Here is a 26,012-nt window from a genome sequence, read left to right on the forward strand (position 1 = left end):
TGACACTTTTACAGTGTGAAAATTGATGCCTTGACTTTGCCTTACTTTTCTAATCTTCTTAGAAGCTTAGATGGCCAAATGTGAAGAATGGAACTATATAACATTTTGATTTCTTATAGTGCATTATGGTGCTTTGTGTATGGGAAGTATTTATTTTTATTTTTTAAAAACAACTTCAGGCCAGGCATGGTAGCTCACACCTGTGATCCCAGCAAGTTGGGAGGCTGAGGCGGGAGGATTGTTTGAGCCCAGGAGTTCAAAACCAGTCTTGGCAACGTGGCAAAACCCCACCTCTACAAAAATGAATTGGGCATGGTGGCATGCACCTGTAGTCTTAGCTACTTGGGGACTGAGGTGGGAGGATCACTTGAGCCTGGAAAGTCAAAACTGCAGTGAACTCTAATCGCACCACTACACTTCAGCCTGTGTGAAAGGGTGAGACCTTGTCTCAAAAAAGAAAAAAAAAAAACTTCATAAAGATGTAATTCACATACCACATAGACAACTGATTTAAACTATAAAATCCAAAGGGACTTTAGTATATTCACAAATATGTGCAACAATCACCACAAAAAAATTTAAAGTATTTTCATCACCTTAAAAATAAACATCACATCCGTTAGCTATCTTTCCCAGTATACCCCATAACCCCCAATCCTGAAAACCACTAATTATTTTCTGTCTCTATTAATTTGCCTACTCTGGGCATTTCATACAAATGAAATTGTATAACAGATGACCTTTTGTGATTGGCTTCTTTTACTCAGATGCAGTTTTCAAGGTTCATCCATCTGAAAGCATGCATCAGTACTTCATTTCCCTTTAGGGCCAAATAATATTTTATTGTATGGATAGACCACATTTTGCTTGTCCAAATATTAGTTAATGGACACCTTTTCACTATTATGAATAATGTTATAAACCAGCTGTTCCCAACCTTTTGTGGCACCAGGGACCAGTTTTGTGGAAGACTATTTCTCCATGAAAAAATTGGTGGGGAGGGAAGGGTTTGGGGATGAAACTGTTCCACCTCAGATCATCAGGCATTAGATTCTCATAAGAAGCACACAACGTAGATCCCTCACATGCGCAGTTCACAATAGGCCTCCCACTCCTATGAGAGTCTAATGCCAGCACTGACCTGATAGGAGGCAGAGCTCACCCACAGCTCACCTCCTGCCATGCAGTTGGGTTCCTAACCGGCCGCAAATGACCTTTACTGGTCTGCGGCCCAGGGATTGGGGACGCCTGTTATAAACATTCATGTACAAATTTTCGTGTAGATACAAATTTTTCCCTCTCTTGAAGTAGAATTACTGAGTCATATGGTAACGGTGTGTTTTACCATCTGAGGGACTACCAAAATAACTGCACCCTTTGACATTCCCACCAGTGGTATGTGAGGGATACAGTTTCTCCATGTCCCTCACACACACTTGCTATTATCTCACTTTTTGTGTCTAGCCATCCTAGAGAGGTGAACTTAGATTTCACTGTGGTTTTGATTTCGATTTCTCTGATGACTAATAAGTCAAGAATCTTTCAAATGCTTTTTGACCATTCATATATTTTCTTTCGAGAAATGTCTATTCAGTTTCTTTGCCTATTTTTAAACTAGGTTATTTGTCTTTTTATTATTTAATTATAAGAGTTGTTTGTGTATTCTGCATAGAAGCCCCTTGTCAGATAAATGATTTTTGTAAATATATTCCTCCATTCTGTTAGTTTTCTTTCAATTTTCATGACAGTGTACATCGAAGCATGAGTTTTTAATTTTGATGCAGTTTGTGTATTTTGTTGTTGTTGTTGTTTGTGCTTTTGGTGTCGTATCTAAGAATCCATTGCCAAACACATCATAGAGATGTATTCCTATCTTTTTTCTAAGTGTTTCATAGTTTATGTCTTAAATTTAAGTCCTTGATCCATTTTCAGGTAATTTTTTGTCTATGCCATAAGGTAGGGGCTTCAACTTCATTCCTTTGCATTTGGCTATGCAGTTATCCTAGAATAATTTGTTGAAAAGGCTATTTATTCTCCCTTGTGTGGTCGTACTACTCTTGTTGAAAATCAGATGATGATAGAATGTATGTGTATAATAGACTCTCAATTCCATTACACTGATTTATTATGTCTGCTTTAGTGGCTGGAATGTGAGGAAAGATGATGGTTTCGGTTGACCCTTATGCCAGTATCACACTGTGCTGATTACTGTTGTCTTGTGTTAAGTTTTGAAGTGTTTTTTGTTGTTGTTTTCTTGTTAAGATTTTTTTTTTTTTTTTTACTGGTTGGGGTTCCTTGCAGTTACCTGTAAATTTTAGAATCAGCTTGTCAATTACTACAAAGAAGTCAGCTGAAATTCTGACAGGGATTATGTAGAATATGTATGTCAATTTGGGGAATATCACCATCTTAACAATATTAAGTTATCCAGTCTATGAACATGAGATACTCTCCATTTATTTTGACCTTCCTTAATTTCTTTATACAGTATTTTACAGTTTTCAGAGCATAACTTTTATACGTCTTTTGTTAAGTCAGTTTTCCCAAGTAGTTTATTTTTTTGAAGCTATTGTAAATGACATTGTTTTCTTAACTTTATTTTCAGATTGTTCATTGCAAGTGTATAGAAATACAACTGATTTTTGTATATTGGTCTTTGCATCTTGCAATCTTATTAAACTTGTTTATTAGTTGTAATAGCTTTGCCCTGGATTTTGTGGGATTTTATATATATGAGATCATGACATTTGCAAACAGAGATGCTTTTTCTTTTTTTTTTTTCTCATCTGGATGCCTTTTATTTCTTTTTCTTGCTTAGTTTTTTTTGACTAGAAGCTGGAGCACAATATTAGAAGTGTCAAGAATGGGCATCTTTATCTTCTTCCTGATCTTGGGTGGAGAAGGAACACATTCACTCTTTTATCATTAAATATGACATTAACTGTGGGAGTGGAGTGTTCAGTATTTTAAGCAGTGATTCATTTCTTAGGAGAGAAGGGTTTATGCTTACAGTTCTTAGTGGTGAAAGATGGTTACTGAATTATATTTGACAACTAACCTTACTTTGTTGGTAAAGCTGGTGGACGGGCTCTGTAGAAATTGTGAGGGTTCCATTAAACTCAAGAACAAATTCAGAGCATGATTGGCAATGCTGCTCTAGGAAGATGGGATGTCTCTACCACTTTGGGAATTTTAATAAGCTAAAGAAAAGAGGTCATTGTAATAATTGATTGTTGTCGGTCAGAAAAGAGGGCAAGCATGTAGGAGTGAATCACATCCTTGTAAAAGCATTCACACTTCAATGGTTCTCTGTCTGAGCAACAGTTATCTGAAATTACTATATCTACCACTTAGAGGCTCTTCATCTCACCAACCCCTTTTCTTAACTCTTACTATTATTTGCCATTTACATCATCAGTGGTAACTTAAGGCTTGACACTTTTGGAAGTGCCACATTCATACTGCATTTAGTTAATTGGTTACTAATGGGCTGGGAAATTATGAGTATTTGTTCCTTTTCTGGCTTGTAATGGGGTTATTTTAAAGATCATTTATCTGTAAGTACGGTATCAGTTTTTCCAATTGGTTGGGTTATTGGAATGACAAGTAATTTGGTTCTATACCCTTGGGAATAATAAAGTGCTATATGAGATTTCCCCAATGTTAAAAGGAACTTTCTTAGTATTCAAACTATTCTGTCTATCTATGAGTTTGTAGTTGTTATTATGATTACTGTTATTATTTTAAATGTCAAATTTACTTTAGGGTAAACTGAAACCATAGTTTTTCCCTCACATCCCAGCCGTTTAGGCAGATTCACCTAAGAAAATGATCTGTGGGAAGTGCAATTCTTAAAGCTTTTCAGGCTGTCGTGTTCAGTTCCTTTCATTTCACATCTTGGAATTTTGTAGAGGATGAAATGAACAAGTATAGGATTCAGACCTATAAAACATTTAACTTTGCTGCCATCTAGAGGCAGGTTTTTCATAATGCGATCTTCAATAAACCCAAGTGCTGCTTCCAAAGACGTGGAATAAAAAGGAAAAGGTGGATGGTTTTTTGTACATAATTCTTATGTGCCTTCCATAGGATTGTACATTTCCTAGTGGGTGCTCAGCGTGCTTTATGAGATTAAAAGATATTTGTCTGCTGCTAAGTGAATCTGAATTCTGCTAGAAGCTGCCAATGGGTTTATTTTCCTCTCGACTGAAGTTGGCTGCATATAAAATGCTATGGATATGGAATAATCTGAATAAGATGAGGGTACCAGGATCTTACTTTTTAGAACATGACTAAGAATTTAAAAGCAGAGTTTAGTGGGAAATATTGGTTTATCAAAATCTGTGTGAAAATACGTCCATAAGAGTTTTGGTTAGGGCGACCCACATGTGGTTCAGTGAATCTGCAATCATGCAGCGGCCCGTCGCATGAGGGAGCATCTCACAGGTAGTTCCCTGGAGTGCACCCAGCATCTTCTCCAGAGGTCTAGTCTTTTGAAATAGGATACGCATTGACATTCCTTATCCAAAATGTTTAGGACTAGATGTGTTTCCGATTTTTTTCATATTTTCGGATATTTGCATATACATAATGAGCTAGCTTGGGAATTGGACCCAAGTCTGAACATGAAAGTCATTATGTTTCCTATACACCTCATACGCATAGCCTGAGGATAATTTTATTTTATACAATATTCTTAATAATTTTGTGCATGAAGCACAATTTGTATATATTGAACCACCAGAAAGCAAAAGTATCAGGTGTGGAATTTTTCACTTGTGGTATCATGACAGTGCTCTAAAAATTTTGGATTTTGGAGTGTTTTGGATTTCATGTTTTCAGATTAGTATTAGTACTTTAGGGCTGGAGCATCAAGCTATGGCATAGCAATTTGAATGTATTGGAAACTTCTGTGGCCAAAGAATCATAATTGACCATTTGTTAGAATTTTTAGCAGTATTCTGGGTGTGGTTCGGAATGGTTTACTTCATGCTTCTGAAAACATCAGTGTGCTTTGTCTTTTTTCCATGTTCTAGAAACCAAGAATATTAGAAAAGATGGATCTCAGGGGATTCATTGTTTTATAGAAGATTTACCACAGATATTCTTAAAATCTTCTTTACAAGTTTAATTAACTTTTATACTGATGATGCTTTTAAAGCAGCACCTGCTTTGTATAGCATCCAGTTTGTAACAAGACAGTTTAATTGTGGATTAATATAAATGGTAAAACATGAAACAATACTTCCTTAGCAACTTCATAAACTGTTAGTTGGATGTTTAGAAGACTACTATTATATATATGTATAACATATATATTTCAAAAGTATTTTCTTTTCTCTCTGAAAAGCTCTAAATCTATATATGCAAACCTTTATTAAAGGTTTTTTTAATCCAATTTAAGCTGCAGTTTTGTTTATGCCATATTGTATGCATTCAGGTAGACTATGTATTTTACTGGATAATTTGATATAGCATCATTGTAATCTATTGAATATTTAGGTTTGATAGTAAGTATTAGATGACATAAAACTGACAGTGTAAAATATTTATAAAAGGGCAAATGCTACATTTTGGTGCAGTATCAGAACTGTTTGAACAAGAGAAGAAAAGTCCTTAACATATAACAACAAAAATGGCTTGAAAATGTTTTCTGAAATGAACATGACTTTGTTTGTAGGAAGAAAAGCATGAGGTCATTGTTTTCAGATAGAACCAGTGTTTATCTGTTGGAAATCGTAGCACATGTGCCTGATGCTTAGCTGAATCCTCCCTGCCTACCCAGACAGAGGAGGTGGCTGCATGTTATTTACATGAGAAAACGGTTTCAAATTGTGTTTCTTCCTTAATTTAAAATAATAAGTTACAGATAAGTTATGAGTGACTTTTCAAAAATGTTTTCTAACTTTATCGCAGGAAGAGGTTGCGGGAAAGATTAGGTTAGTATACAAGTCTGTGAAATAAAATCGCTGTGAATGAAATGAAAATGTTTAAATTATTTTTTTTTCCAATATAATGTTCCATATAACCTGTGTCCTATAATTCCATGGAGAGTCTGTCTTAATTTATGGATAAAAACATAAATACGCATATGAATTTGAGATTAGAAAGTTAGGATCATAGAAATTATGACTTTGGGCCGGGCGCGGTGGCTCACGCCTGTAATCCCAGCACTTTGGGAGGCCGAGGCGGGCGGATCACAAGGTCAGGAGATCGAGACCATGGTGAAACCCCGTCTCTACTAAAAAATAGAAAAAAACTAGCCGGGCGCAGTGGCGGGCGCCTGTAGTCCCAGCTACTCAGGAGGCTGAGGCAGGAGAATGGCGTGAACCCGGGAGGCGGAGCTTGCAGTGAGCCGAGATTGCGCCACTGCACTCCAGCCTGGGCGACAGAGCGAGACTCCGTCTCAAAAAAAAAAAAAAAAGAAAAAAAAAGAAATTATGACTTTGTAAAGATTAACTTTCTCAGAAATGAAAGCTCTGTGTTATCTAGTTCAGTGATTTTGCTCACCAATTCCCTCTGAGTTCTTCACATTCCTTTGCTAAAATGTTGTCTATTCAATACTCAAATCAGTACTGCCACCTTGTGATACTTTCTCTTAATTTCATCTGGCCAAATGCCCATTCCTTCCCTTGGGTACTTCTTATCTGTGATTTACTGGTTTGCTCTTCCTTACATCGCACATCTTTTATCCCCTTGTTTAGATTAGAAGTTCTACCAGGGTGGGATCTATGCTATTATACTTTAGTCATTATCTTAGTGGTCTCTTCTGGATATTTCTTCAATGCATTTGAATAGCAGAATAGTTAACATGACAAAAGTCCTTGATCAGCCTCAAAAGTTAAATTACTGTCTCCCAAAAGGGAAATAAAAATCCTTTTGTGGTTTCTGTTTTATAATTGTAAATCTATTGCCTGCCTTGCCAAAGCCATTGAAAATGTATTAGTTTGAGGAATTATAATGAAATATAATTTTCTCCCTATTTTATATCATTAAATGATCATTAAAACACATTTTCATGGTTCTTTATCTCTTTATCTTTGCAGCTTTTGTCATTTCTTCAGGGCTTATTTACTTTTTACCACGAGGGATATGAACTTGCCCAGGAATTTGCACCGTATAAGCAACAGCTGCAGTTCAACTTGCAGAATGTAAGAGTATACCTGTTCTTACTGTCTCTCAGCAAATCTGCAAATCTGATTTCACAGGACAACTAAGTTATAACCAAGTTGAACCTTGGAATCTTTCAAATACTTGCCTAAGTATAGTAAAATTCAAGAATTAAGAAAAACCACTTTATAAATGTATTACAATTTTTTTCTAGATGCTAGTGGAAAATACACCCCACAAAACCCTAATCTTAGAAAAATTTATACTAGCAAATTTTATAAAAATATTACCCAGTTGGAGACACTTGAAAGTTTATTAACTTTTGCCTTCATCCAGCGTTCTTAATAATTTACTGGGTGATGCAGGATGAATAACTTTGGAGAGCTAATTTGCAGTATTGTGGCTACAGTTAATAATACTGTATTGAATACTTGAAATTTATTAAGAGTTTAGGTCTTAAATGTTCTCAGCATACACAGATGGTAACTATATGGTGATTGATATATTAATTGATTGTGATAATTTCATAATGTATACATATATTAAAACATCACATTGTACATGTTAACTATACAATTTTTATTTGTCAATTATACCTCAAGAAAACTAGAAAAGAAAATACTGGAAATAAGAAAACAAGACCTTAGAGAAGTCTTTTTTTTTAAGATGGAGTTTCGCTTGTCACCCAGGCTGGAGTGCAATGGCATGATCTTGGCTCACCGCAACCTCCGCCTCCCGGGTTCAAGCAATTCTCCTGCCTCAGCTTCCCAAATAGCTGGGATTACAGGCATGCACCACTACACCTGGCTAATTTTGTATTTTTGGTAGAGACAGGGTTTCACCATGTTGGTCAGGCTGGTCTCGAACTCCCGATCTCAGGTGACCCACCCACCGCGGCCTCCCAGGTGCTGGGATTACAGGTGTGACCCACCGTGCCTAGCCTGAGAAGTCTCATTTTTAAGAGAACAAAATTTCTTTATTTGTGAAATAAAGGATTGTACTTTAATAACAAAGATCTCATCTTTCTCTGAAATTGAATATAAAATATCTGCTGTTTATTATTTTCAAATAACAGGTTTGAATGTGGTTTTGAGCCATTCAAAATAACTGCTTTGAGATATAAGCGAGAGATCCTTTTGTGGTTCATGGGCATGGTGTCCGGGTGTTCACGCACATGTGTGAGACGTGCCACCCTCTGAACCTTGTTACAATCTCAGCACATTACCTGTCTAACCTGAAAAAAAAAAAAGAAAAAAGAAATACAAAATAAAAAAAATTTTTAAAGTGAGAATTATTTCCATACAGGTCATCTATTTCTATCAGAATTTATTTTGCAAAGTAGTCTAATCAATCCTTTTAGTCTCTGATTACATCATTATATGAATTCTGATGTTCAAATGCTGAGCAACACTTGCATTGACATAAAAACACACCCAAAAGTTGGGCCAAGCCATTTCACGTTATCAAACCTGACAAATAATGATGTCCTAATTGTTGAGGTTTCACTATAACTGAAACCCTGATTGTCAAGTACTATATAGCCCAAATCATTTGAAAAACCTTTGCTTAATTTTCTACAAAGTGTATGTTTTTCTGCTTATCTAGTTCTTGCCGTTGTGGAAATGTCCAGTAAATAAAACTACAGAGTTAGAATGTCCCATAAGAAATGTGTAAGGGGATGTATTCCCTTGTGTTTTGAGTTTTAGCTTTTATTTAACTTAGAGTTTCTAGCAGAATCAATTTCACATTTGATTCATTCTATTGTTTTTCCATATGGAATGTATTTAGGCTTTTACAGTTACTATTAAAAGGGAAAATTATAAAAGCTGAAGTATCTTTATGATATACTTCCACATTAAATAAAATTACATTAAGATTCCTAGGATTCAGGAATAGGAGAGAGGTAAGGAATTGAGGGGAAAAAAGTTAGACCCTTATGCTTGAAAGACAAAAATAATGAAAGTAACAATAAAATTTTGCTCATTTTGAGATTTTTTTCTTCAATGAGGCATAAACTCCTTAGAGTTAGGTGATGGTGATTATTGTATCTTCAGAAGCATATTTTTGAGGTAATGCAAAAGAGGTATTCATAGAGAGAAGCCTGATTCTTCCTATAGCTTAAATAAACTTGATATAAAGTGAGTAATCTATTTCTTGCCACAGAAGAAGTTAGAACTTGGAAACCTGTTGATTTTTATGAGTTAATTTATACACTCACCTCTTAATAATACCTGTGCTAGTAAATAAAGCTACATGATGTTTCTTCGAAAATAGCGTTTGGAACTGTGGTGACAAACCGTTTTTCTTGATTTGTTCAATGCCACATGTATCAAAAGTATATGAACTTATTTTGTGTTTTCCATCAAAAGAAACTAAGTTCCTATATATCTGTTTTTTACCTTAGGTATTTAGGGAATTCAAATTTTACGTAGTGCATCCTATATTTTTTAAATTGCCGTAGTTTACCCTCTAAGTAATAATGTTGGAGTGTGAAAATAGGAAGAAAGTCTCACACACACACACACACACACAGAGAGAAATTCAAAGAGAAACATGCAGAAGGTCATTCAGAGAAGTTTTCACTAAATCGGTTCAAAATCAGACCTTGGGACCCAATGTCACAAAGATATAGATGTGGTGAATAGTGCCAAAAGAATCAAGGTCATCTTTGTACGATTTGTAGTTTTGAAACAGTTTTCTGGGCCAGTCAGGTGGCTCACACCTGTAATCCCAGCACTTTGGGAGGCAAACACATCGCTGAGCCCAGGAATTTGAGACCAGCCTGGGAAACATAGTGACACCCCATCTCTACAAAACATTAGCCAGGTGTGATGGTGTGTGCCTGTAGTCCCAGCTGCTTGTGGGGACTGAGGCAGGAGGCTCACTTGAGCCCAGGAGGTCAAGGTTGCAGTGAGCCGTGATCGCACCTGGGTGACAGAGTGATACTCTGTCTCAAAAATAAATAAATAAAAGCTAAACAAAATATTAGTCTGGGTGTTTCTGAAACTTGGTAGAAAACAGTGACTGAAATTATTGTTTCTATTTACTTAAGACGAGGAATAATTTTGAAAGTACTCGACAAGAGGTAGAGCGGTTGATGCAAAGGATGAAATCTGCCAACCAGGACTACAGACCACCCAGCCAGTGGACGATGGAAGGCTATCTATATGTCCAGGAGAAACGTGAGTCACAAAGACATAACTTCACGCCTCTTATGACTTAGCCATCTATTAATATTTCCATGAGATGTGACTTGGTTAATAGTATTTCCTTCAAGTAGGAGGACTGAAATTTCTTACAGCTTTATATCTACTTTCCCCCCAACTACAACCAAAGTGAGGAAGCTTTTCCACATTTTGCCATCAGGATGTCTAAGTTGGCATATTGTTGAACTTGGAACTTACAGTCTTCACTCATACCATAACATGAGTTCCGTTTTAGCATTTAATTGTGATATTTAATCTCAACTTAAAGTTTCATGGAAAATTGCAAACCAAAGCCTTTATTGGGATGAATCATCCTGGTGACTGTGATAATAGTTTTACCCTCTGTTGGCATTATTTTATTTAATTTTGTGCCCTGTCAGTTTTCAGGTGTAAAATTGGTAATCATGGTAATGTCAAATTGGCACTCTTTACTTCTTGAGGTTTGGAAATAAATACCAAAGCCAATAGAGCATGATTATAATTGCCTCACACTGAGGACATTTTTCTCTCAAAAATATTAAAAAGCCATTCAAACTTGTATAACTGGAGTTTTTTTTGTGCCTGTTACTTGTCATTAAGTCGAACTAGTTGGACTATTTTGACTACATCAACACTTTCAAACCGGATATGCCCTAAGGCATCATTCTTGTGCTGTTTTTGGTGAAGACACAGTTGTGTGTGTTTCCAGCCCATGGTGGACCAATGTGAAAGGCTTTTGATACACTGTATGTGCAACATGATTAAGTGATGCTCATTTGTTGGAGAGCAGGACACACACAAATTTGATTTGATCCAGTAGACTCTGCAAACATTTATTACTGCATGGACTTGATGATAGAGGAACGTCGGCTCAAGAGATCTGGGTTTTAGGATTTTTCTCTCTCATAACTATCTACCTTGGCCAGTCTACTGTTTTCATATCTAAACATGATAAAACTAGTGATCTGCCTAGGTACTCTATAATTAGTGCATAATAAGTAGCTTTTACCCTCCCCCCAGTTCATGAAAAATTACCAGTCCCTTGGCTTGTCAATAGGGTATATAGATTTCATTTAGGACTCTAAGGAAATTTTTATTCTTGTTTTTTAATTGTTATGTTTTTTACTTAAGCCTGGAAAGGACTCTAAGGAAATTTTTGAATATTTATTTTAAATGATTTTGTCCAGGTTTGAGAGCCTTCATGTGACAGTACATTGAAAGGACCTCACATTTTCTACCAATAAAATATTTGGCCACTGGAAGAATTTGTTGCCAATGAGGGAAGTAAACATGCAAGTGGTAGAGGAGGTGCCATCCTTGGATTTTTTTATTCATTGTGATCTGATATTTTGTTTCTTGAATATTTTTCTAGGTGTTACACAGTTGCTAAAATCTTTGTGGGCACACAATATTTTATCCTAAACACACAGCGCTTCCAGCAGGTCCTTCTAAAAGCCTTCTTCAGTTATGCCCCTGTTGTGATGGACCCTTAGCAGTGTCTGAATTGGAGGGTCTCACAGTTCAATTCTCCTTATTAAAACTCTCTTTGTTCATATTTTTCCTCCCCCAAGACAATTTCCATCTTGATTTGATCTGTATCTGCCTGTATTATTTTATAGCTTTATTGGGTCTAATTGGCATAAATTAATTGCACCTGTTTAAAACATTTTTCGATAAATTTTGCCATGTGCATGCACCTGTGAAGCCATCTCTACACTACAACATAATGAACACATTCATCACCTTCAGAAGTTCTCTCTTGCCTCATTATAATCTCTTCCTCCTGTCTTTTCTCACCTATCATCTTCCCCTATTCCCTTTGCCAAGGGATCTAAAGAAAAAGGAATATATTTATATGCTTTTGGAATTATTTTTATATGAGGAGAAAATACCCAAAGCCCCTTCTCACTTGGGATCTTTGAAAGTGTTTACAAAAAAAACAATCTAACCAGTTTACTAAGATGTATCAATTGTGCACTTGCTATCGCTGGGTAGATAAGTTCTTGTGGGGGACAAAAATGAGATAAATACTTGACTTCAAGTTTTCATTCTGTAGTTTAAAGCATAATACACACTTACACAATTAGCAGCCAGTGATCGATGTCAAATAAATATCAAAGCCATAAATTGAGTGATAAATGGAGATAGATGTGATGGGGTAGGCTTAACTCACTGTTTAGACAGAGTTCTACTCTACCCGAATATGGGGTGTTTATGTTGTCCACTTCAAGGCATGCATTAAATCACATTCTGCTAGACTTCAGTGTAACCGAAAGAGCCAGGGGTTCCAGAGTAAGAGCCATATTGAGATTCCATGCCTGTGCTGACCTGTGACTTGTGCCAATAGTTTTCTGAGCTCAGTCTCTCTTCATTTATAAAAGAGAGGGATTTAAACCCCTGTCATAATATTGCAAGAATTAGAGATATCATATGTAAAATGTCTCTCTTCTTGGTAGTGTCAATAATAATAATACTGTGCTTACTATGGGCTCTTACTATTCTTTGCAATTTATATTTGTCTCATTTAATTCTTTTTTTTTTTTTGAGACGGAGTCTTTCTCTGTCGCCCAGAATAGAGTGCAGTGGTGCAATCTCGGCTCACTGCAAGCTCCGCCTCCCGGGTTCACGCCATTCTCCTGCCTCAGCCTCCTGAGTAGCTGGGACTACAGGCACCCGCCACCGCGACCGGCTAATTTTTTGTATTTTTAGTAGAGACAGGGTTTTACCATGGTCTCGATCTCCTGACCTTGTGATCCACCCGCCTCGGCCTTCCAAAGTGCTGGGATTATAGGCGTAAGCCACCATGCCTGCCAGTCTCATTTAATTCTTAAAACAGCTTGAAAATATCATTTCTCTAAAAAGAACAACTTCAGTCACATGCCCTATTGATGAAAGTACTGCCATCTCTAGGTCGCAGGCTGTTTTCTTAAAATGTTCTTTATAATGTCTGGTATAAAGGTTCTTAGATAAAATATGGGCACTAAGAAGGTATTCAATGAATGTTCATTCCCCTTCCACACTGCAAATATTCATCTTAGCAACTTAAGTGATTACTGGGTAAGATAATTAAACAGCTTTTATTTTGCAACTTTAGAGCTGTAATCAATTTTTATTTTCCCAGACACTTTTGGGGACTTTAGAATTGCTTGTCTAAGAGCATCTGCCCTGGCCTAGTGCCAATCAGCTTTAAAGAAAGCAGCATGTGTTTGCAGCAAACTCGAGGATTACATGCAGGAGGTTCTGAACTTAAGATGGAGGCAGGTAAAAGGGTCTTTGGTTTAAAATGTCATCAGAGCATTGCAGCATTTCTATTTTAAAATTATAGCTAATATTGCTTCATATATTACTACCTACATAATGAAGTCACTACATATGAGAGTATCTATCCAGTCACTTTCCACTAATTAGCTCTTAAGTCTTTAGGTATTTTACATCACATGTAACAGAATTATCAACAAGTATTATTAAGTATTATAGTGTGAAATGGTCCCCAAACGGAATTGAAGTTAATTGTAATAGTCTTTTGTGATGATAAAGTGTATGGCTGCACCCTGCAATTTTAAAATCTGGAGTGGCTTAAGTATTAAACTTGATACCAAGGGCATTATTATTAAAGAAAAAAATTAAATGGCTCATGAAACACTTTTCTCAAGAGGTACGTTTTAATATTTCAATTTCTTTCTTTTAAACATGGTTCTGAAATGAAGCCAGCAAAAGCATGTGCATAGTAGCTGCTAGAAAAATTCAGGTGTTAAGCAAGATGGGTCCCTGGATGGAGATACTATTAATACATAGAAAATAAGCACCATTGTCAATCCACTCAGCCCTCTATGGTGCTTGGATGCAGGATACTTGGCTTCCCTATGGGAAGACTGAAGGTCTTCCACCATGGTCATGGAAGCATTGAACTAACAATGCATTCTACTCTATGGTAAATTCCCTAAGGAGGGGAATACTGGACAATAACATGGGTGCTATGGGAAAGGGTTACATGGTATTTTGGGGGGAAAAGAAAGTGAACATTACACATACAAGTTCCTTCTCATATAGATAGTGGAAATTATTTTCATTTTAAAGAGTAATTTGAATTTGTTTTTTCCAGATTAGGAGTAAGAGGAAATAACTCTAAGGTCAGTAAAGTCTTAGAACTTAGTAAAGTCTTAGATACATGATTCATTCCTTTATTCATTATTCGTTTGTCAATATTGACTGACAACTGTATGTCTGGCTCTGTTGTAAGGATTAACAATTCATAGTCTAGTCAGCTGAACATCACATGTTCCTGCTCACATAGATTCTTAAAATCTTGTGGCAGAGACACACAATAAATGGCCTAAATTAGTGAAACAAATCATATTTCAGACAGTGATAATCGCTAAGAAATGAAAGCAAGAAAGAGAGGTAAGTATCAAGGTGAGGGTGTTTAGATCTTCTCCCCAGGAAAGGCCATATTATGAAAGCTACATTTAGGAAAAGGCCTGAAGGGAGGTAACAGTGCAAGTCATGCAGGTATCTAAAGGAAAAGTAGTCCAGGCCTGGGAAACAGCAACTGCAAATGCCCTTGGGTAGGAGTGCCTCCATTGTGTTCAAAGACCAGCAAGCGGGGCAGTGTAGCTGGAACTGAGTGCACAAGGCAGAAAGCAGTGGGATGTGAGATGGGGAAAAGAATGGGAGGCCACTCACTTGGAACCTTGTGGATAATAGGCTCTTTGATTTTTATCGGGACTAAGATGGGAAGGCACTAGAGGGTTCTGAACACAGGAGTGAAGTGACCTGGCTACATTTTTAACAATATATATCTGACAGTTACGAGAGTAAAGAATACAGGTAGAAGTTAGGAGACCATTTTTAACAATTCAGACTCTTATTCCTCATTCTTCCTACCTCTATGGGGTACAAGTATACCACTTTTACAGATGGGATAACTGAAGTTCAGATCCAAAGTAACTTACAAGTTTTACAAAGTCGGTGTCAGAGCTACAAGTAAAGCCGCATTGTCTGATTCTAAGACTCTCTATCCTATACTGCTGTCTCTCTGTTCTTTCTCATGCACAGTAAATGTTACAAACTAGCATGGTATATGGAGATACTCAGTTGTGTATCATAGCACCGGAGAATGTGCAAACTTTGATACAAATCATTTATTAACAAAATCTGAAAATATGTTTTCTTTCCTTACACTAGGTCCACTTGGTTTTACATGGATTAAACATTATTGTACATATGATAAGGGAAGTAAAACATTTACAATGAGCGTTTCAGAAATGAAATCCAGTGGGAAAATGGTGAGTTAGTTTTGTTTTTTGTTTGCTTTTTAAACTGTTTGTTATTTAAGTAATGGAATTAAAAGAAAAAAAAAATCACATTTGTTTCTCTTGTTAATATGTACACATTTACCAAAAAAAAAAAAAGAAAGTCAAATGTTTTCTCTCATTTTTATGAGCTGAATGACTTGAAAAGAGTAGCCAGGGTCTTCTTTTAACTTGGCCATGACATCTTTATAAGCAGTCGAGTTAAATGTAGTGATCCTTCAGTAGATTACAGAGGTATCATCTTACATTTCCGGCAGCAGAGCTATTTGTCTATGCTGTTGGTTGGCTAGCAGCCCAGGGAGGGACCGTCAATGGCTGGAGCAGGCTCAGGGGTTCTGTATCTTTCCCCTGGGTAGCCTCTTTGGGAGGCTGCATTTGCCCCTGCATGCCTTGTCCCCTTCCGCACTGCATACTGTTTACCAAAATGCTGGCTAACAAGGTTTCTCAGAAGAAACCAATAGATGCTCGTTTACCCCAAAAGTAAATTGGTCACTGAATGCATGTCTCACATGGCTAGTGCACAATATAGAATACAGTGTACTTTGTTTGAGGAAATGCTGCAGAGAGCTTTATTGTCTGTGGCATATAATCTTCTTGTGATTTAAAGTATGGATATGGCAAATGATTGAACTTGTGAATTAATTAGGTCACAATCTAAGTACCCTAAAGCTGGGAGTTACACTGAAGATAATTAGTCCAGCCTTATTTTAACAGATTAGGAAATAAAGTTAGTAGAAAGTAAGTGCCTCGCCCAGATAATTAGTGGTATAGATGATGGCAGATGTAAATGTTGATCTAACTTAGACACATACTCAAATACAGCAGTTGAAACTTATTGTACTTGAGCATTCATCAGAGTCTAATAATTCAAACAGAAAGACATAAAATAAAGGAGAACATACCAGAGAAAAAGAAACCTTAGTTGCTACCATCCCGGGAAGTTATTAAGTGCCACAACACACCTAGTTTCTACTCTAATAGTTACTACTGTAAATCCAACTTATGTGACAGTGAGTTAATAATGTAAGTAGACCAAGCCAAAGTTCCATTAATAAATTGATGACATGCGCAACCAAAGATAGAATTAACCACACATTAGGTAAATGTTCCCCTTCAAATAGACGGGCATCTCAGTTACAGAAGAGAATTCCTATGAATGTGGCCTATGTTGGATCTTGTCCAGAGAGTCAGTTTTAGTAGCAGTGGGTTACCAGCAAAACAATCACATGGTATTAGGTTGGTGGAAAAGTAATTGCATTTTTTCCCATTACTTTTAATAGGAAAACTGTAATTACTTTTGCACCAACCTGATATATATGATAGCAATAGCATTATGTCATGTATATACTGGAACTATATTATTTCGGTAGCTCTCTTGTAAACCTGAGCTAGTTATCATTTAAGGCTCTAATACAAAGACACACACATGATACTAATCTCTTTGCAATCCAGGGCATTTTGATTAAGAGCAACAAATGTTGTATCCTAACAAGCACTCTATATATCCAATTGTGGTGTTAAGCGACTGTGTAACTTCATACCTTTTCTAAATCTAAGTATTGAGGGAATGTACATTATAGTATAATTTAACATTGTAAGTAAATATGTTGAAGGGTACTGGACAGGCATGTTACATAATTCTTTTAAACAAAACATGCATATGCCACTAATTAACAAATGGTTTTATGTATTATGATCAGACAGCTAACATTAGGAATCAAAAAAAGACAGGGTGTGATTGTGACCTTTATACATAACCTATACTGTTAAACATTTTAAGGTGGCAACTTGAGCTCATGTATTTAATATATTTCAGTTCACCTTGTCCGCGTGTTAACACTATGGTACTCTTCTTGTTTCAGAATGGCCTTGTCACTAGCTCACCGGAAATGTTTAAATTAAAATCTTGTATCCGACGAAAGACAGATTCAATTGACAAACGATTCTGCTTTGACATAGAAGTAGTTGAAAGGTTTGAGCTTTTCTTTTCACTTTATTTTTTTCATAAGCTAAACTGTGTCTCTTTCTGTATTTAAATATAAACATGAAATAGCATTCAAGTGTTTTTTAGTCTTTTAAAAAACAGTATACATGTTTATTTCACTCTTTCATGTTGTTATTGCATAATGCTTTTGAAAAAGCAAATCCAATCCAGGATGCTAGAAAACAGTAGCATCACTCAAAGCAGAATCAGAAAAATCAATATAAATGACTGTATTAGGAGAAAGTGTATGTAGGGGCCTCGTGGTCCTCATCACCATGAAGGAATCCAATGGCATACTTCATGGCTCCAGGATCAGCCTTTTGGTGGGCTTTTGCAGCTTGGTGGCCTTGCTTCCAAGGAATAAGATGCAGGTGGGAATACCATAAGCTTCTTTCAGCCAACTAAGTTTAATGCCTCCAGGATGCCTACTGTGTGCAAAACATTGTTCTGGGTATTCTTAGCCCAAAGTAATGGAAGAGATATAAATGTCATGAATCTAAGTTTATAATTTAAGTTTACAATAAGAAGGGGTATGCTTCTTGCTCTCTGCTCTGTAATCCATGATCTATCTTTCTTCTCCTGCATTACTACCACAATATTCTGAATGCACTAGCTTATTGTGTGTATCCATGTATACACTTTGTATACAATGACTTACTATATATGCTCATAAACCATAGCCTATAGCTACAGGCATAACTCAGAGATATTGCAGGTTAGATTCCAAACCACTGTAATAAAACAAATATCATAATAAACTGAGTCACAGAAATTTCTGAGTTTCTCAGTGCTTATAAAAGTTATGTTTATGCTACAGTGCAGTCCATTAAGTGTGCAATAGCATTATGTGTAAAAAATATACATCCCTTAATTTTAAAATATTTTAAGTAATGTGAATGGTCATCTGAGTCTTTAGTGAGTAGCAATCTTTTTGCTGGCAAAGGATCTTGCTGCAATGTTGGTAGCTGCTAACTGATCAGCATGGTGGTTACTGAAGGATAGGGTGGCTATGGCCGTTTTCTTAAAATGAGACAGCAATAAAGTTTGCCACATCAATTGACTCTTCATTTCAACAAAGATTTCTCTGCACCATGCAATGCTGTTTGATAACATTTTACTCAGTAGGGCATCTTTCAAAATTGGAGTCAGTCCTCTCAAACCCTGCCCTACTGCACTGTCAGCTAAGTTTATGTGATATGCTAAATCCTTTGTTGTCATTTCAACAATGTTTATAGCATCTTCACCAGGAGAAGATTCCATCTCAAGAAACCACTTTCTTTGCCCATCCGTAAGAAGCAACTAGTCCTTTCAAGTTTTGTTATGAGATTGCAGCAATAAAGTCACATCTTCTAGAAGGCTCCATTTCTAATTCTAGCTTTTTTGCTATTTTCACTACATCTGCAGTAACTTCCTCCACTGAAGTCTTGATCCCCTCCAACTCATCCCTGAGAGTCGGAATCAATTTTTTTCAAACTGCTGTTAATGTGGATATTTTGGCTTCCTCGCATGAGGGACGAATGTTCTTAATGGCATCTAAAATGATGAATCCTTTCAAGAAAGTTTTCAGTGTACTTTACCCAGATTCATTAGAGGAATCACTGCTTATGACCGTGAAAGCCTAATGAAATATATTTCTTAAATAATAATACTCAGAAGTCTAACTTATTCCTTGATCCATGTGCTACAGAATAGATGTTGTGTCAGCAGGCATGAATATATTATTCTCCATGTAAATCTCTATCAGAACTCTTGGGTGACTAGTTGTATTGTCAATGGGCAGTAATATTTAAATATTTAAATATGCCTCTTTAAGTAGTAGGTCTCAACAGTGGCTTAAAATATTCAGTAAACCTTGCTGTAAACAGATGTGCTGTCATTCAGCCTTTATTGTTCCATTTGTAGAGCACAGGTAGAGTAGATTTAGCATAATTTTTAAGAACCCTAGGATTTGCAGAATGATATATGAGCATTGGCTCTGACTTAAGTCACCAGTTACGTTAACTCTAACAAAGGTCAGCCTATTCTTTGAAGCCTTGAGGTCAGATAGTGACTTCCTTCTATCTGTGAAAGTCCTAAATGAGGGCATCTTCCAACAGAAGGCTATTTCATCTACATTGAAAAACTGTAGCCACCTACATCCGTGATTGTAGCTAGATCTTCTGTATAACTTGCTGCAGCTTCTACGTCAGCACTTGCTGCTTCATCTTATACTTTTATATTATGCAAATGGCTTCCTTCCTCAAACATCATGAAGTATGCTAGCTTCATACTTTTTTTCTGCAGCTTATTCATCTCTCTCAGCCTTCATAAAATTGAAGACAGTTAGGGACTTGCTGTGGATAAGGCATTGGCTTAAGAGAATGTTATGAGATTATTGATTGTACTAATTTTAATATTGTTGTATCTCAGGGAATAGGAAGACTAAGGAGAGGGAGAGAGATGGGGAAATGGCCAGTGAGTGGAGCAGTAGTACACACAACTTTTATTGACTGTTTGCCATCTTATGCCATGGTTAATGGTACCCCAAAACAATGGCAATAGTAATACCAAAGATCACTGTTCATATATCACATGATAGATATAATAACAATGAAAAATTCCAAATATTGCGAGAATCACCAAAATGTGATACAGAGACATGATGTGAGCAAATGCTGTTGGAAAAATGGTGCTGATAGACATGCACAACACAGAGTTGACACAAACCAACCATCAATTTGTTAAATAGCAGTATCTGTGAAGCTCAATCAAGCAAAGAGAAATACATCAAGGTATGCCTGTATCTAGTATGGAAATGACCCTATTCCTAGGCTGCTTTAAACTATGTTGACTCTTTTGCCCTGTGTTCTTATGATTTTTAAGATCCACTTATTAAGTTTCCCCTTGTTTCTCAAAATATCTTTTGGGATTTTGACTGGAGTTGCAGTGAAGTTTTCAATGGGTGCAGAATAAACCTCTTTTTGAATATTTTACATATCTTTTTTCAAATTTACTTTTGGGTACCTTCTTTTTATTGTTATTTTGAATAGGATTCTTTTCTTTGAGTTGAATTTTGTTTTCCTAAATGGTTAAGATTACTTACATAAGCATACATAAGCATAGAGAGGCTGTTAGTTTATTTATATATCAATCTCTTATCTGACCTACTTGCTGAACTCTTTTTTAGTTTTAACAGTTTTGTGTAGAGACTTCTGGATTTTCTATGTAGACAAATACCAACATGTTAGTGCTTTCTTTTAACATATTCCAGTTATATAACCTTGGAGCACTTTATTAAACTCTGTAATTAGTTTTTTCCATCTGTAAATTAAGGATAATAAGTACCCACCTCAAAGGATTGTTTTCAGGATTAAATGAGAGAATTAAGGAAACATAACACAGTGCCTGTCACATAGTAAATATCCAACAAATACTGATTTTCAGTATTTTATTGTTGGTATTACTACACTGGCTTAAATTCTCCAACGTCAGATTATCTTGATATATATTCAGGATTCTCAAGATCTGTGTTCTCATTTGCAGAAGAGATGTAGGTTATTTTTTGTCATTCCAGGTTTTTAATTATAAAATATTTATAATAAAATTTTAATCTCAATGTTCCTCTTCACAGATCCCTCAATTTTCTGTTTAAATAAATTCCTTTTTTATATTTTATATCTTTTCCTCCATATGCTAGTTTACTCCCTTCCTCCCCCTACTTTTTGTTTCTTTCTTTAAGTATATCCTCAAGTAACTATTTCAGAATGACTGCATGCGAGAGAATTATTTTTAAATGAATTCATTTCAATATTGTCATCATGGTATAGAGAAATGCTTTGGTTTTAGTGTCTTTTTAAATATTACCTAGTTATGGTATGAGGCTTTCCACATTGTTACATATTCATTGTAATTGTTTTTAGTGACTAGACTGCACCACATCAGGGTCGAGTTCTCATATTGTGGAATTCATAGATGGCTTTGAAGAATGTGACTTTCTCATCCTTTTTGATCATTTCAAGGGAAATAGTTTCAAACTAGTCTCCTTCAGACTGTCCTATACCAAAAACACTTAATGGTTTTACCACCTGTGATCATTAGAATTAAAAACATTTTTTTGCATGTCCAGTGATTTTTCTGAAAGTATTATACTTGAATCTTTTTCTTTTTAAAAAAAGTTCCTATGCTTTTCTCCTCTCTCTTCATTTCTCTTTTTTTCTTCAAATTTCATCTTTTTAGCTAACTGAGGATTTAAAAAGTAATAAATGTGTAAATATATAAAATATTTGTTTTTAATAGGCATGGGATCATCACGTTACAGGCCTTCTCAGAAGCTAATAGGAAACTCTGGCTTGAAGCCATGGATGGCAAGGAACCAGTAAGACTACGATACATTCTATAATTTAGGTTTTATTGTCCTAATAATTATAATGTATAGAAATGCTTTTCATAATATACAATGTTTTACCTGTAGTATAATTGAAAATATTAAAAAATAAAATCAAAGGAGTAGAGACTTTTATTGCTTTCCTAGTCTCACTCATGGCACATAACTCTACCTTTCTGACTTACTTTATAAAGGGGCTTTTGGGACTAATTTAAAACCCTAAAATTACTTCTTAAAAAATTACTTACACTCATCACCTTGGCTGCACCCATTAGGTTATCTTATTCCGTTAATAATTATCTCATGCCCCGTCTTTGCAAAGCCTGTACTAGGCATGTGATTAGAGTGATGAACAAGGTTCAGGGTAAGAACTGATTCTCTAATCAAAACCATTTTAAAAGAGTATAGCTTAATAAAACTGCCTGTGGCTTGACATTTTCACTTGCATGCATATCCCCATTTTTAATAGTTATTTTGAAATAGGTATGATAGTCTACTTACAAAAAATAGGAAGGCTTATGTAAAAAGGGGGCCTAATCATTCATCACTGTCTGTTTTCTTAAAGAACACTGTTACTAGATCAGTAGAGGGTGAACACACAGAGGAAATAAGAGTCCCCATCCTGTCACCTGTTACTAGATCAGTAGAGGGTGAGCACAGAGAGGAAATAAGAGTCCCCATCCTGTCACTTGAGAAACATTCTTTAGATGGCGGAGAACCTGTACAGCAATAGTGCCATACAAAGTGTGGTCCTCATACTTTGAGACCCTCCCTCAAACTGTGTTGCCAGTCCACAGTAAGATCAGTACAGAAATGGTGATTCAGTCTTTAGAAAATGGTGTAGCCACTTAAGTTATTTTGAGCCTGTTAAATTTAATTGAAAAATTGGAACTCTGCATTGATTTTTTAATTATTTTCTATTTCAATTTTATTATGTTTACACAAATGTTAATAATAGATTTAAAAGAAAATTCACTCTTTACCAGAAATAGTTGAGAAGCCCTGACTTAGAGCAAATTTAGGGAATAATTTGTTAACCCAACAATGTACAAGTTAGGATTGTGTACATTTGAGAACATGCTAAGCAGGAAATTGGAAGAGGAGCAATCAGGCGAAGTCCATTGTGAGATACTTCCTGAGAACGGTACTTTATGCCTCATACTGGGGCAGAGAATAAGATGCATAAATCAGATGGAGGTAGAACCTTGTCCAGGGCAGCACAGTCACGGATGGAAAGGAGTGGGAAGTGAGGGTGGCTGAACCACAGGAAGGAAGTTGGTTGATGGTACACAGATGGTGCTATGGATCCAGCAGTTGTAGGACCTTGAAATCAAGACACTCTTTTTGTGTATTAATGTACAGATATCACCTTGCTCATCTTTTGTGCTGGGTCATTAACTGGAAGTAACTGATGGACATCCTTTGTTTTTTAGATTTATACTCTGCCTGCCATTATAAGCAAGAAAGAAGAAAGTAAGTCATGTTAATAGTTATTAAAAATTGTATCATGTAGTCATTTTTAACACAAAAGCATTATATGATTGTAAGTATTCTGGGAAAATAGTATAACACCATTGATCTCATGGTACAGCAAATTTGACATTTTTATTTAAAATGTTTCTCAATGTACCACAAACTACTGGTATTATAGTAACAAAAGTTAATTTTTATTTCTTTGGTGTTTATTTACTTATTTACATGGCTTGCTTTATCTCTGATAGGAATTTGAGAAAGTTGATATTTAGCTGAATTATTTATATATTATATATAATATATAATTATATAATGTAATTATATTTTATTATGTATAATTATGTTAAATATATGATCTATACTATATAATTATATATAATCAAGCTAAATTATATAATTATATATAAATACTATATTTATATATCTATATCAATATAAATATATAAGACAGTAGAGAGCTTCTTTGTCTTATTTTCTCTGCTCCAGTTTTCTTACAGGTATAAGACTGAAGACGTAAACACTTCTTGTTGGTTTTAGTGGATAGTAACTAAGAATATAAAATATAAGGACCTTGTCATTACACATGGTATATGTAGGAAAAGATGTTTTTACTGTATTATTACTAAATCATTAGTTTGTAGCCGTTCTTTATAAACACAGTTTATATGTTTTTCTTCATGTTCTGAATCCTCTTTAATTACCTGCCAACTTCTTGCTACCTTTTTTCTGTGGTTAGTTTAGGGTATTTCCATAAGTACTTTACATAGTCATTTTATTTGATATTTAAAATTAATTTGTGTATTTGTTTCTAGGGTTATTTTGTATAACTTTCAGAACAATTCCAAGTTTCATGTAATGCAATGGATTTTGTCTTAGGACTTCTAAATTTATTTTTCAAACAAACTCAATAACCCTGACATTTACTTTTCTTATTTATTTTATTTTTATTTTTTAATACAGATGAGGTCTCATTTTGTTGTCCAGGCTGGTCTCTAACTATTGGCCTCAAGTAACCCTCCCACCTTGTTCTCCCAAAGTGCTGGGATTACAGGCATGAGCCACTGTGCCTGACCAACCCTGACATTTAGATTGCTATGGAAATATAAGTTAGAATGAAATAAATAAAAACTAGGAAAGCACTCATTTGAAAGTTATAAATATTGAATGTATAAAAAGCCTATTATTTTATCTGAATTAAATGCTTTTTAGTGATTAACTTCAGAAATTATCAAAAGAAAATGCATGATGTAAAAGATCTTTCAATAATAATTTAAATAACTTACAATTTTAAAATTATTTTTAAATAATATTTCTAAAAATTATTTCCAGTTTTTATTCTCACATTTACTTCCTTACTGGAATCAAGGAAAGTGATTAGTATAAAATCCTTTATTGCCAACTTTTATCTAATCACAGATACATTAACCAAATGGTAAGAGTTGTGTATGTACTAAATGTTCATACTTAATAATTACCTAAAAAGTAATCTGTTGTATACACTGCATTTGAGAAGAATGTGAAATGTGTTTTCTAACATTAGTTTGATTGTTGATATCCACTATAAGATTAATCCTTTCCCATTCAAATTACCCAAGGACAAATCCTTAATGTAAAACAATTGCACCTATATACAGTATTGAGTAGGGCTTCTGAATGGTGGCATAGTCAAGTTGATCAGAATATACTGATGCTTAATTAAATGCACCACCAAAACTAACGTACTTATGATGGAGAGGGAATCTGCATCTTCATGCAGTACAGGATCATTCTTCTGGAAACAGGTATCCTGCAGTATCAGCCACCGGAAGCATCATTGTGCCTTCAATTATAGTTATAAAATGGTGCATGTTTCAGAAAAGTAGCAGTCCTAGAGTGTATGTGTTTATATCATTTCTCACACTCTGGCTTTTTGTGTGGTGTATTAGTTTCCTACCCAGTCCTCTGAGCTCCTTGTGACAGAGCCTGTCTCTTCTCCATAGTAGTCAATACAGGCCTTTCCTGAGACATGTGCTGAGCACAGATTTGCTCTTATTCTTCTCATTAGTACCAGTAGGCTTTTATTACCCATGGGAAGATTTTTGGTCATAGAAGAAATATTACAAGCTTCTACTTTAGTGCTTAAATTTATGAATCTTAAGCTTTTAAGTTTTATTTTTAGTATTTGATTTACTTTAAGCCATATGTTTACTTGAAGCCTGTTTTTAATCAATATACAGATCTTATCTGTAATTGCACTAACTTTTAAAACTAAGTCATTTTCACTTTATTTTGTTTTCATAATTCTAACAGAATTCTCCCATTTGTACATTTTATCAGTCAAATTTCTTTAGACATATCAACTGATGACAAAATAGTAAATTTTATTATTTCAAAGTCACCCTAACTAGACAGATTTGTGATCCTGACAAATATAATCTTTTAAATACCTATCATCTTTTTAAATCTAATAAATCACTTTATAAATGCAGGGATTAAGTACTAGTTAAAATTAAGTGTTGTAAACATTCTAAATAAATACACACAAAAATGCATAGTGATTTCAAAAGGTCTTACTACTTTTGCATAAACTACACTTATTGAAAATT

The 26,012-nt window shown here is 35.3% G+C and overlaps 1 protein-coding gene and 1 non-coding gene across 3 annotated transcripts in view; both read left to right on the forward strand.

The window, feature by feature from the left end:
- Positions 1 to 26,012, forward strand: part of ARHGAP42 (Rho GTPase activating protein 42) — a 314,274-nt gene that overhangs the window by 245,468 nt on the left and 42,794 nt on the right. For both annotated transcript variants that reach the window (XM_038005287.2, XM_073020535.1), the window contains exons 7-12: positions 7,047 to 7,151; positions 10,163 to 10,292; positions 15,480 to 15,580; positions 17,470 to 17,579; positions 21,867 to 21,945; positions 23,388 to 23,427. In XM_038005287.2, the coding sequence (XP_037861215.2) occupies positions 7,047 to 7,151; positions 10,163 to 10,292; positions 15,480 to 15,580; positions 17,470 to 17,579; positions 21,867 to 21,945; positions 23,388 to 23,427 (565 nt within the window). The remainder of the gene's footprint in view (positions 1 to 7,046; positions 7,152 to 10,162; positions 10,293 to 15,479; positions 15,581 to 17,469; positions 17,580 to 21,866; positions 21,946 to 23,387; positions 23,428 to 26,012) is intronic.
- On the forward strand, positions 8,241 to 8,345 carry LOC119626652 (small nucleolar RNA U13). The gene has a single exon (XR_005242810.1). It is a non-coding gene; the product is annotated as a small nucleolar RNA U13 (small nucleolar RNA).

Source organism: Chlorocebus sabaeus, chromosome 1 (assembly GCF_047675955.1).
Source record: "Chlorocebus sabaeus isolate Y175 chromosome 1, mChlSab1.0.hap1, whole genome shotgun sequence".
Taxonomy (NCBI): Eukaryota; Metazoa; Chordata; class Mammalia; order Primates; family Cercopithecidae; genus Chlorocebus; species Chlorocebus sabaeus.